General features: G+C 42.5%; 2 protein-coding genes across 2 annotated transcripts; both read left to right on the top strand.

Moving 5' to 3' along the window:
* Positions 1-5710: 5710 nt before the first annotated feature.
* LOC115673974 (uncharacterized) lies at positions 5711-7429 on the top strand. Its single transcript, XM_030596234.1, has 2 exons — positions 5711-6853; positions 7289-7429. The coding sequence occupies exons 1-2, from the start codon at positions 5711-5713 to the stop codon at positions 7427-7429; spliced, it is 1284 nt and encodes a 427-aa protein (XP_030452094.1).
* A 1757-nt stretch (positions 7430-9186) lies between these two features.
* On the top strand, positions 9187-11159 carry LOC115673973 (uncharacterized). The gene has a single exon (XM_030596233.2). It carries the CDS (start codon positions 9505-9507, stop codon positions 10867-10869), a length of 1365 nt encoding a protein of 454 aa, XP_030452093.2. The 5' UTR covers positions 9187-9504; the 3' UTR covers positions 10870-11159.
* Positions 11160-13128: the final 1969 nt, after the last annotated feature.

The raw sequence follows: 13128 nt of genomic DNA, 5'->3' as shown, positions 1-13128 counted from the left end.
TGATTAAGAATATTCCTTAAGGGCTAAGAATAGGTGACATGGCATTACGGATGGCCATGATCAATTCTAAATGAATAGCCATAATTAATTTGTTTACCCCTAAGTAATTTGCTTAATCCTTAAGGAAGGGCATTTTAGTAATTTCACTTAGGGGCATTTTTGTAATTTTCATTTAAGGGCATTTTTGTCATTTTGGGCTCAAAGGGATGTGGCCGGCCTTGGCTGGTCGAAATGGACTGCCAGCAGCCGGATTTTCGATCGGAAAATGACCGGTCCGATCGGACCGGTTCAATTCTCGACCCAATTTGTTCTAATTTTGTGCAATTTAATCCCTATCATGATTGATTGACCTAATTAATATTGAATTCGATTAAATTGGATTGATCAAATTTGAAATTCACGCACAAATTGATCTAATTTAACTTGTTTAGCCCAATTGTTCTTTGATTTGAGTTAAATTGCATAGCCAAGCTAAACTAACGAATTTAATTGAAGTCCAATTAGCCAAATTGAGCCTTAATTCATCAAATTGGATGTTAGTCTAGAATGGGTTAAGTTGAATTGCACTAATTGGACCAATTACTCTTAGATTTCTCAATCATTGGATCACTAAACTGATCAAATTGGCTCAAATTCATGTGAATCTTCCAAAATTGATTTCGAATTTGGATTTCATATAAGAAATTAGGCTCATTCGTGTTTTAATTGCACAAATCATGAAAAATTAATCAAAATCACTGATTATGGCCTAAATTGGGGGTTTTTGTGCTTGGCTTGGAATTACAAAATTGGTTTCAAAATTGAATGTAATACAACCTCTAGATAAAATGTCGTGAAGGAAACTAACCTAAAAAATGACTAGAAATGAAGTAATTTTATTTTTAGCCGATTTGAACCAAATTCTGCAAATTGGGGAAAATTTGATTCTAAACTGATTTTTGCATAATTTCAAATGCTAAAGTTAAATTGAATGTACAATAAGATGATTTTGGAATTTTTGTATATTCTAATTTTTTGGTCAAAGGTTTGACTAAAAGTCAAACCTTAGTTGACTTTTCACTAGAAGTTTGATTTTATGATCAAATCTTTGAATTTTTCTGAAATTTCCACTTTTAAAGTGAAATCAAACTCAAAATGAATCTTTTTGTATGAAAAGCCCCAATTTGACCGGGATTGACTTTTGGTCAAACGGTTGACTGGTCAACCGTATGACTTTTCGATTTTCGTATGAAATGAATAGAAAATTGTTTATATAAGCTAAATCCACAAACAGAATTGAAAAACGACACTTTTTGTTCGAGAAATGGACTCTGTCACGATCGGAGACCCAAATTCCGAGTTTTCTACCTTTGATGACACGTCGGCTAAAAATTAAGTGTCAACACTGGGGCATGAACACACTCAAGCATACAAGGCATGAATAACACAAGCATAGACCTTTAATCACATTCATGTCTATCACAGGTGAACACATGACTAAACTCGACGATGTAGCCTATCACCCTAGCCAAGAGTTAGGAACTCTACTTACCTAAGGGTGAATCTAGAGAGCTTGGCCAAGAGAGAGAGTGGCGGCCGAGAGAGAGGGTGGCGTGCAAAGGGGGGTGAAGGTGGAAATGTGAGCCAAATGGTGGAAATGCAAGGAGTTCATCTATTTATAGGCCTCAACTTCGTCATTGCTTGTCAAAGTGGTCCAATTGATTTCTTTAAAGTGGCAAGCCTATTAGAATGAGTTGGCTAGCCTAGTGAATGAGTGGCAAGCCTAATAACAAGAGGTGGCATGCCTAATGGGGTGGTATGGCATACCTAAGCTCTTAGGGAAATCATGAAGCCAATGTATGCATTTCTAATTGGCACACTTGGTCTTGAGTCATCAAATTCTTCTCCAAGGCAAATCTTGAGCCATCATGACCAAATCTTCCTTAGGCCACATAATATGATGATTCACCCCTTGTAATAATGACCCATGTTCTAGAGTCCTCTCTTTTGTCCAATTCAAGAATATGGCAAGAATGAGAATTAGGCCAAGGGGAGTGCTAACTTGGTCGGGTATGAGTTTCTCATGTCCATCCATGATCGATCGTGCCTACCAAACTGAGGTTCGTAACCAAGTCACCATCAGATGTGACGGGTCATGGCCAAACTTGTTTTGGTTGGCTAAGTCGGTGGCCCATGGCATGGGCACCATGGCTGGCACTGGCCGGGTGCATGGCCTGTGCCTGACCTGGCTCGTGGCCTGTTCACAGTGTCCTCAACCTGACTGGACACATGGTCGATACAAGACTAGGCTGACCTAGCGCATGGCCGGCTCGTGGCCTGTCCGCAGCGTCCACAGGTTGGCCGAGCACATGGCTAGCACTTGTGCTAGCTTTTGGCCTTATGGTAAGGTCCAAGTCCGAGCACATGGCCGGCTTGTGGCATAGCTCACGGTTTGGGCACATGGCCTATTCGGCAAGGTCGCCGAACTAATTCGTGACCTATCCACAACTGGTCTGTGACCTGTCCAAGTGGCCCATGGCCAGTCCATGACCTGTTTGGCCATGGCCAAGCATACTTGTCCATGGCCGACACTCGGTTGTCATATAGTTGTGTGGGATCGATCATTCCGTGACCGACACACGGTCGCACGGATCGATCCATGGTCATTCACGGTCGGTACATGACCGTGCAGAACCACCCACGATCGCAATAAGACCGTGCGGGATCGATCCATGATCGTCCATCGATCCGTAGTGGTACGTGACCGTCCTACGACCAACCCTTATGGTCGAGTAGCCGATCCATGGCCGAATAGCTCAGGTCACTTGTGTGGTCATTGAATTGATTCGTTGCCGATCCCTTGATCATTCTAAGGCCAATCCTTCGATCAGACCATGGCTAATCCCTTGGTTACCCTTCCGATCGGGTTGATCGGTCCATGACTGATCCTTGGATTGGACCATGGCCGATTTCCCCCACTATCGGCACACCAGTTCCATAGTCATTCCTCATAGCTAGAATCATGGATGTTACAGTAAGCATAGACATTTTCAATTGGGGAGGCAAGGCAATTGGGGCATGAAAAGATTTGAACTCAGGACCTCCAACTACGATAGCAACTACTCTAAAAGGTTAAGCTGTTAGATGAAGGCGTGGCATATTATCTAAATATCCTAACATAAAAATTGAGAATAACCGAAGCATCCGAGTACGATGAAAGCCATTCAAGAGGCTATACAAGAATGGAGAGGAAAGGAGTCATATTGGCGGTTGCCACCAGCATGCTTGTGGGGATAGGGAAGTTGAGCACAAGAAGCCTAAAGCAGCCAGATCAATCGAAGAGCCGATGGATGAGGGGGCGATGATGGATCATGACATGGTGGGAATTGCGGGTTCTGATTTGAGAAAAAGAGCAGAACTATGGATTGAACCAGGGCTCAATTCATACAGAGATAAGGTCTGTGCTGAGGAATCCCAAGTTTTCAGTATATTGGGTGAGGAAAATAAGTACAAAAGCATGGACGCTGAGAGCTACAAACAGGATGCTCCAGTCGATGCTTCTCAAGGGATTGAAGGGAATCATGGCTATGCGCAACTCAAGAGCATCAAGGACCACTCGGAGAAGGCGAACAAGCACATATGTTCGATATGACAAAGGGATTTCTCATCGGGCCAAGCTTTGGGCAGTCACAAGAGGGCTCATTAAGCGAAGAACCCTTAAGCCAATGCAGAAATGCCGACAAGCACGGCCACATAGCAAAGGCTCGTGGACATAACAAACATGGTTGATCAAGGACTACTCGAAGAAGGCGAGCAGGAACGTAAGATAGAGGAGCCCACTTGTTAGTACTCTGCTTTTTAAGAGGCTAAATCCTGATAAAAATTTGTGATCCTTGAAATTATGGTTTAATACAACGAAAAACCACAAACTGGTACACTTGTAACAAATTTACCTCAAAGTAATTTTTTTACCATGAAAAACTCGAAACAGGTATACTCGCGGCAAATTTACCCCTAATTGAATTTTAACAATAAAAAACCCTAAACTAGTACACCTGTGATAAATTTACCCCAAACTAATTTTTTACCCAAACAAAAAACCCCAAACCGGTACATATGTGACAAATTTACCCTCCGTTAGAGAACCAATTTGAGTTTTTTCGTGGTATTTACTTTATGAATTTCCACGTAGACTTGCCATGCCACATCACCATGTGTCATTTACATCAACAAATTTAACGGTAAAATTTTATGGAAGCTAATGTAGGGTTAATTTGTTACAGGTATACTAATTTGAGATTTTTTGTGGTCAAAAAATTAATCATTTCTCTGTAATGGTGGTCACAGGTGTACCAGTTTGGAGTTTTTTGCAGTTAAAAATTTAATTTTGGGTAAATTTGTCATAGGTGTATCAGTTTAGGGTTTTTCGTTGTAAAAAAACTAATTTTTGGTAAATTTATCACAAGTATACCAGTTTGGGATTTTTTGTGATATTAACCCTGAAATTATTTATTTGAACTTCTCTCGCTAAATCCCTAACATAAGGGAGAACATGGAAAAACAAAAAGAAAAGGGAAAATTCCAATTAAGGACCCCAAGTAGGGTCTTTTTATCAAAAAAGGACCTCAAGTAGACATAGTGTCAAATAAGAACCTAAAGTGTCCAATCAGTCTCAAATAAGGATCCGAAGTGCCCAATTAGACTCAAGTAAGGGCCTGGGTTCGCCGGTCAGTCAAATGCTCACTGGCCGGTGAGCAAGTTACTATTCCGGCGACCCGAAAAGGGCAATTTCGTCTTTTTCTTTTTCTTTTTTCCTTTTCCTTTTCTGTTTTTTTTTCTTCTCTTCCCTCTATCGGCCATAGGCAGGGCCGGTGGAGGTCGCCGGCCTCAGGTGGAGGTCGCCGACCTCAGGTGGAGGCTGCCCTCGCCGGCGTTGGGCGAGGGCTGCCCTCGCCTGGGTTGGGCGGGCGAGGGTCACCCTCGCCCGATGCTGGCAAGGGTCGCCCTCCCCCGCCTAGCCCAGTCGAGGGTCGCCTGATGTCAGCAAAGGCAACCTCCGCCGAGGCTGGCGACCTCCATCGGCCCCGGCTATGGCCGACGGAGGGAAGAGAGGAAAAAAAAACAAGAAAAAGGAAAAAAAAAAAAAAAAGAAGAAACTGCCCTTTTCCGGCCATCGGAACAGTAACCGTGCTCGCCGGCCGACGAACCCAGGCCCTTACTTGACACTAATTGGGCACTTCGGGCCCATATTCGAGACTGATTTGGCACTTTAGGCCCTTATTTGACACTATGTCCACTTTTGACCTTTTTTTGAGAAAATGACTCCACTTTGGGTACTGATTTGAAATTTTCCCAAAAGAAAATGATATGTTGGATTTAGGAAGCCTTATTTATTTATTTTTTGGCTTCTGTGTTCCATGCATGGACTATTCCAGCTACCAAACACGGCGTTACCCGTTTGAGAGAGCGAGCGACAACAGAGGAATATGACAACCGACAAATCGATCATCATGTAAAAAACCCACTCACGCTCACTCGTATTTGCACATTTCAAAACCCCTGCTTCTTCTTGGTGAGCTTTCTGATTCCTCTATAGCCTTCTCTCTCTCTCGCTCGCGCTCGCTCGCTCTCCGGGGAGAGAGAAAGTCTCGGCCTTTCTGAGTTTCGATGAACTGTTTGTATCCTCTCTCTTCGATTTCGCTCTGTTCTTTTCTTTTGCTGTTTTCGCGATATGATGATGAATCTGGGGAGAGTATATCAGTGCAAGCTCTGCAGGAGGATCTTTTCTAGCGGACCAATGTTGGGAGGTCACATGAGGTGTCACCTGCCCTACAGTGTACCGGAGAGAGTGCAGCCATTGGTGATCGGTGACAGCTCGAAGGAAGAGCGACATCTCGGGTATAGTCTCCGAGTGAACCCCAAGAAATCGTGGAAATTGTCGGAGCTGGAGGAAAATGCCCCAGAAAATCTGTGGCCGGACTGCGACAAGCGGTACAGGTCGATGAGGGCCCTGTTTTGCCACATGAAGATTCACTCGAGGAAGCACGGCCAGAGCGGGGACCGGTGCAAGGACCGCAGCAAAGGGTCCAGGTCAATGAAATCTTGCTGGGATCGCACGAGGCCGATTCACAACGGGGAGAGTCTCTTGAATGAAGATCGCTTTGCAGGCTCGAGCAAGACCAAGAGTGATCTCCTTCTGCTCGTTTTAGCCGACGACGAGGCAATGCACGTGCCCAGGAGGAAGAGAACCCCGCGAATCGCGTTTGACGTCAATGGAAGAAGTGAGGGAGTTCTGCTTTCCGCACCAAATGGTTCTTTGTCCAGTAGCGAGGCCGAGCATGACCTGGGAACCGTAGCACCAGCTTCTTCGATAATGATCTCCCGATGTGAGACAGACTTCAATTCTTCGGGTTTGGGCGTCAAACCTTTCACGAACAGCTCGGCCCTGGATTTCATTGACGTGGGGAAAGGAAGGGTGACTGAAGCATCCGAGTGCAATGAAAGCCATCCAAGAGGCTATACGAGAAAGGAGCGGAAAGGGGTTGAATTGGAGGTTCCCGCCAGCATTCACAAGAAGCCTAAAGAAGCCAGATCAGGCAAAGAGCCGATGTATGAGGCGGCAATGATGGATCATGAGCCGATGGGAACTGCGGGTTCCGATTCAAGAGAAAGAGCAGAACTATGGCTTGAGCTGGGGCTTAATTCATTCAGAGACAAGGTCCGCGCTGAGGACTCGCAAGTTTTCAAGTACAAAAGCAGGGACGCTGAGAGCTACAAACAGGAGGCTCCGGTCAATGCTTCTCACAAGATGGAAGAGAGTCGCGGCTGCACCGGACTAAAGAGCATCGACGGCTCGGAGAAGGTGAACAGGCAGGTATGCTCGATAAGCTGCGTGATATCGGAGAATGGAGATGTGCCTGATATCAGCGTTCGATACCATCCATGTTCGTTCTTTCGATGGTTTCGAGTGAAGTCAGCGGATTCACTCTTTCATTCTACATTGCATTCAATAATATTACCATCTCTCTGATACTGCTTTTCGGGTATATTTTGGTTACATTCTTGTTGGGTCAATGTGATTATGATCGGTTAGCAACTCTGAGTTATGAACTCTCTTGGTGTTCCAGAACAATTAAGCTATACCTTGTTTTCGATTTGTGCCTACATTCTGTGAGTGGCGAATCTGTTGTTGTCGGGTTAAACTCTGTTCAGGATGATGACTGTCGTGGAAGCAGGGGATCGACTTCTGATACCAGTTCTTATGTTAAGTTTGCACTGAAACTTTTTCAGTGAACTTGCATATGAACAGAACAACAGCAAATGCAGGGCAGATAACTTCGGACTGATGAACAATCTCACCATGAGATTGATTGGGGGAAGCAGAGTTCTCTTCTTGATCTTCCCATCTAATCTCGCCGGCACACTCGACCTTGATGCTAGGGTTATTTAGGATTTCCTGTTTGCGGCGACTGGCTGACTCTTATTATATATTATTTGATTTCTCGTAACTTTTTACGGACCTCACACTTTAATTTTTTATTTGATGCAAAGTCCTCGAGACTTTTCAAAGTTTTTTTACGTATGATATTTTTTTGAAATTGGAAATGATATCTGTAACTTTTCGAATTTTGAAGGAAAAGTCAAGAGTAGAAATTAGAAGGAAATACAAGAAATCCGCCCCCCAAGAGAGGGGTCTTAAGTTTCGATTTCACTGAACTGTGAAAATATATTCTATGTGGTCATAGCGTATGAACCATTCGTCGAAAAAGTAAATAATGACGTGGATTTTAACTTGTTGCCTTGTCCTCCATCGAGGGACCCTTGTGATATTATTTTAAAAATATCATAACATGATTGGAAAAATTTAACAATTTACTATGAAATATACTCGCGTGAAATTTACGATCAATTTCAATGAATTCAAATGTTAAATAAATCCATGTGGAGATTAAATCCTTCCTTCCTCTTTTTTTCCGAATGATTGCCATGAACTTCTTAAGATTCCTCTATCCTTGGATATGCTCTTACTTGAACCCAAGTCGATGGACTCAAAACTATCACAGCCGTCAATCATGTAGGATTCATATATAGGGTCCATATGATTAACAGCTAGATAGACACGATTAATGTGGACTTGAATTCATGCAACAAATTGTCCTGCTGTCAGGGTGCTTTGTGCATGCCAGGTCACCTAATTGAAAGTTGATCCGTAATTATTTTTTTTGTCGAAAAAAAGATTCAATTCATTTCTCAGAATAATACTCGAGAGGTACATAGAAGACTTATAAGCATGGCAAATCTCAAAAAACTGCGGAACAAAGCAAATGCTCGAATGTAAAAAAGTTAATCCGTAATTGAATGACTTGTATATATAGTACATCCTAATTTTGTTGTTTGTTGATTTTTTGGTACTTGGTAAATGAGTTGTCTAATTTGTTTATCCTTATCCTTCTTAGTTGCTCTATCATGTTCTCAAATTATCATACTTGGTAAACATCTACCGGATTTGGTGTCCAAACGCATGATAGGAATGAAAGATTTGACCGGACTCGCCGTATTATTACATTGCCGCTACACCCAGCACCTCGTATCCACCATTTACGGCTAGGTGATTATGTGCATACTCATACTCATTACCCTATAGAGAAAGGAGTCTCGAAATAGAAAATTCTACTGATTACTTACTATATTCTCGAAAGGATTTCCCCGTTAAAGACCCGAATAAAGAAAATTTGTCGTTTTCCATGCGCTTTCTATCCCCAACCAGCATGCATGGGAAATGAAATCGTTTCCTCGTTAAGCGAGGCACACATTCATAAAAACCTTCTCGAAACTCCGTTTCCTCCTATCCAAGACAATGTGTTTGGACACGCGCTTTGTCCCCGATCGCACCAAGTTCCTCATCGCTTAATTGATGGCACTAGGGAGCATTTTTTTCGGTACTCTGCTTTTGCCGAAGGCTAAAATCCCGATAAGATTTTGTGATCCTTTAAATTATTTACATAAATTTTTCTCACAAAATCCCAAGTATTAGTGTGAACAAAGGGATTAAAAAAAGAAAAGAAAATGATATGTTGGAATATCAAGAGCTATTTTTTTTTCCTTAGCTTCCAAATTCCAGGGGATAGGACTATTCCAGCTGCCAAACATGGCAATACCCGTTTGAGAGAAGCGGGCAACGACCAACTAATCCTAGAAACCCACTCGCGCACAAGCGCACACGCTCGTATTTGCATATTTCAAGAACCCTTTCTCCCCAGAGAAGAGAGTAATTCAAAATCCCCTGCTTCTTCTTCTTCGTGTTGCTCTCTGATTCCTCTGCTTTCCTCTGTACCCTTCTCTCTCTCTCTCTCTCTCTCTCTCTCTCTCTCTCTCTCTCTCTCTCTCTCTCTCTCTCTCTCTCTAGGTCGCTCACTCGCTCTCTTGGCGAGAGAGAGTCTCCACCTTTCTGGGTTTTCGACAAGCTGTTCGCGTTCTCTCTCCCTTCGAATTCCGCTCTGTTTTTCCTGCTCTTTTCGTGGTTTGATGATGATCGGAGAGAATCCCGAGAGAGGGTATCAGGGCGAGCTCTGCGACAAGATCTTCCCTAACGAGCGAGTGTTGGGAGGTCACATGAGTCGTCCCGTGGCCAAGAATATAGCGGAGGGAGAGCCGCCATTGGCGATCGATGACGGCGGCTTGGAGGAAGCGGGACGTCCTGGGTATCGTCTCCGAGTGAACCCCAAGAAATCGTGGAAGTTCTTGGGGCTGATGGAAAATTCCCAAGAAAATCCGTGCCCCGTCTGCAACAAGCAGTTCGGGTCGATGAATGCTCTGTGTGGCCATATGAAGATTCACTCGGGGAAGGACGACGGGAGCGGCGACCGGTACCGGGGAAAAGGGTCCGGGTCGATGAAATCTTGCTGGGATCGTGCGAAGCGAATTCACGACGGGAAGAGATTGAGTTTGAGTCTCTCGAGTGAAGATCGCTATGTGGGCTGGAGCAAGACCAAAGGTGATTTACTGCTCAGCGTTTTACTCGACGACGAGGCAATGCACGTAACCAGGAGGAAGAGGACACCGCGAATCAGTTACGGTGTCGATGAAAGAACTGAGGGAGTTCTGTCTTCCGCGCCGAATGGGTTTTCGTTCAGTAGCGAGGACGAGCAAGACCCGGTATACGATGCAGCAGTTCTGTTGATGATACTGTCCAAAGGTGAGGCGGGCTTCAATTCTTCGGGTTTGGGCGTCGAACCTTTCCAGAAGAGATCAGTCCCAGATTTCTTTGACGTGGAAAAACTGAGGATAACCGAAACATCCGAATACAATGAAAGCCATTCAAGAGGCTATACTAGAATGAAGAGGAAAGGGGTCGAATTGGCAGTTCCCGCCGGAATGCTTTGTGGGGATAGGGAAGCTGTGCACAAGAAGCCTAAAGCAGCCAGATCAGGCGAAGAGCCGATGTATGAGGCGGCAGTGATGGATTGTGACATGATGGGAATTGTGGGTTCTGATCCAAGGGAAACAGCAGAACTATGGATTGAACCAGGGCTAAATTCATACAGAGATAAGGTCTGTGCTGAGAAATCCCAAGTTTTCAGTGAATTGGGTGAGAAAAATAAGTATAAAAGCAGGGACGCTGAGAGCTACAAACGGGACGCTCCAGTCGATGCTTGTCAAGGGATTGAACGGAATCGTGGCTGCGCGGAACTCAACAACATCAAGGACTACTCGGAGAAGGCAATCAGGCATGTATGTTCGATATGCCACAAGGATTTCTCATCAGGCCAAGCTTTGGGCGGTCACAAGAGGGCTCATTACGCGAAGAACCCTGAAGCCAATGCAGAAATGCCAACAAGCGCAGCCACACAGCAGAAGCTCACAGACATAACGAACATGGTTGATCTTTAGCCTCTCAGTACTGTTTGGAAAAAGAAAAAACAAAGATCGTTAGTGTTGTGTTCGAGTGATGAATCGCTGTGACAGAGGCAAAAGCACAAATGAGATGATGGTGAACTCAATGTGCAGCTTAGCTTAGTCCATTTATTTTGTTCCTGGCAATAAGCTTTCTAGATTTGGGTTTTTTTAGCCCCGTTTTCTTTTTCTGTTGAAGCTTTTAGTCCATCCATATCTTCTATTCTAATTTCTCTGTTGATGTAGATGAATACATTCCTTTGGCATTCTCATGCCAATGCTTTTGCCATTGTTATTGGATGCAATAATCTGAACTTGTATTTTTCTTAGCTTCTTCTCTCCATTGCTTGATTTTCAAAGGTTGCAGAGCTGATCCATCATCCTTTGTGTGGTTTTTCTTTTCTGTTCTTTTACTCATTTTCGAAAATGTGGTCAAGAGCAGAACCTCCTGACCATCTCATCTGATTCTTCTGCTTTTGGCACCTGGTAAAGAGAGGACACAACCCACCCCTCCCAGTTTTTTTATAGAATGTGGACATGTAATCGAAGAAGTTTTTTAAATCTTTTCGTATTCTTGTTTTATCACACGACATACTGACGTGATATCAGACTCCTAACCAAGTAATACGGTTCTCAATCACAATATTACCCCTAAATATTGCAATAATAAGGAACACCGATTGAACTTTGATAACTTGTCAAGCTATATAGCTATCTGCATAACAGTTGGTGATGCAGTAAAACTGGCTTCTGCCTCTTCTCTCCTCATTATTGTTCCCCCTTTGCCCCCCCATGGTCAAACTTTTTTTATGTGATCTTCAATTGCTAGATAAAATGCTTTATCAACTTACATTCTGCTGAATGAGGAGCAAAGCCCATGCGATATTACGGCTTGTGCCGTAGTTTGCAAGGAAAAATTGGCCCATCTTAGTGGAGTGCACCTAACCTTTTGCCCAAGAGAAGCAAACATGCTAGCGGATTTGGTGGCTAAAGCCTAGCAGAAAAAAAACCTCTCCACTTAGATGTTCACAAACTTGCTTTGAGTTAATGAAATTTCCGGTATGTTGACCAAAAAAAACTTACATTCCTACGTACCGGTTACATTCCTACGTACCGGGTTTGTAACCTGTGCAATGCATGTTGAGAATTCACAACACGATTAAGAAAAATATTACAAAAAGAATCTATGACATGATTTGGAAAACAGATTAAATTGATTACATGGAAGAAAATAATAGCTTCGGAACTCAAGAAACGTACATAGATAATAATATTAGCGATAAATTATCTTGGAGTATTTTCGATAGAAATTAATCTAATAAAAAAGAAAAAAAAATTATCGCATAGATAATGCATAACTTCCTAAAAGACAATTACGTTTTAGATGCTCAATAGAAACTATTACTCGTTGAGTGTGCCGTCAATTTAGTGAACATTAATGTCTTGATTGATTTTAAACTCATTTAAATGTTGTAGCTGAAATTCTCATAATATTTTTTAATATTGGGATTACTTTGATAGGAGTTTTTAAGGACTACAGTACACATTATGCTTTTCATGTTGGAATGATTCGTCTGTCCAATACGTTTTGATTGTTATAGTTGCCTAATATAATCTGAACATTAATCTCCTTTGTTTTTTTTTTCTTTAAGTCGAACTTTTAGTATTTTCCAATTGAAAATATATTGTATTAGTTTACTTAATTAACCAAAATAAATGTATTTTTGACTTGTTCCATTTATTGCCCATATCCATGAGCTTTTGCTTTGGCATATGAACAGAAATTTGATACTAACGCACTTGTCACTTTGATAAAATGGTTCATGTAATAGATCTTTATCATCTATAATACTCTGTGTAATCTTATAGATTAGGATCATGGGCATGACGTCAATTAATTGGAGAAACGGCCCATTGACGAGTAAAATGGGCCGATATCATCAGTAATAATGGGCTAATGTAAAGCCCATTTGGTCATGTTGACAGACGAGACACTAGCGAATTGGATTCCTCAAGATATGGGAATTCACCTCTTACATTTTTCATGTTTGGAAAAAAAAATTTCAAATGTGGATTTTTAGTGTCTGCGCAAAAGAAAAATCCTCAAAAAGGTGCGATCAATAGCATCGAGATTTCTATAAGCACCTTAGTTTTGACTTAAAAACTTTTCAAGTTTGACTGACTATGTCCTTGGTTAAAACTTTGCTGAAAACTCGATTAGATAGCATGATTGAACAATATTTGTTGAGAACTTTT

Source organism: Syzygium oleosum, unplaced genomic scaffold (assembly GCF_021117445.2).
Source record: "Syzygium oleosum isolate NSW1041296 unplaced genomic scaffold, Sole_v2.1 Sole_v2.19, whole genome shotgun sequence".
In the NCBI taxonomy this organism is placed as follows: domain Eukaryota; kingdom Viridiplantae; phylum Streptophyta; class Magnoliopsida; order Myrtales; family Myrtaceae; genus Syzygium; species Syzygium oleosum.
This window is presented reverse-complemented; position numbering and strand designations above follow the sequence as displayed.

Bases quoted from the DNA above. Each gene is read 5' to 3' on its own strand.
- LOC115673973 (XM_030596233.2), top strand. From the start codon at position 9,505: ATGATGATCGGAGAGAATCCCGAGAGAGGGTATCAGGGCGAGCTCTGC.
- LOC115673974 (XM_030596234.1), top strand. From the start codon at position 5,711: ATGATGATGAATCTGGGGAGAGTATATCAGTGCAAGCTCTGCAGGAGG. The intron at 6,854-7,288 runs GTATGCTCGATA...GCATATGAACAG, and splicing joins CGGAGAAGGTGAACAGGCAG to AACAACAGCAAATGCAGGGC.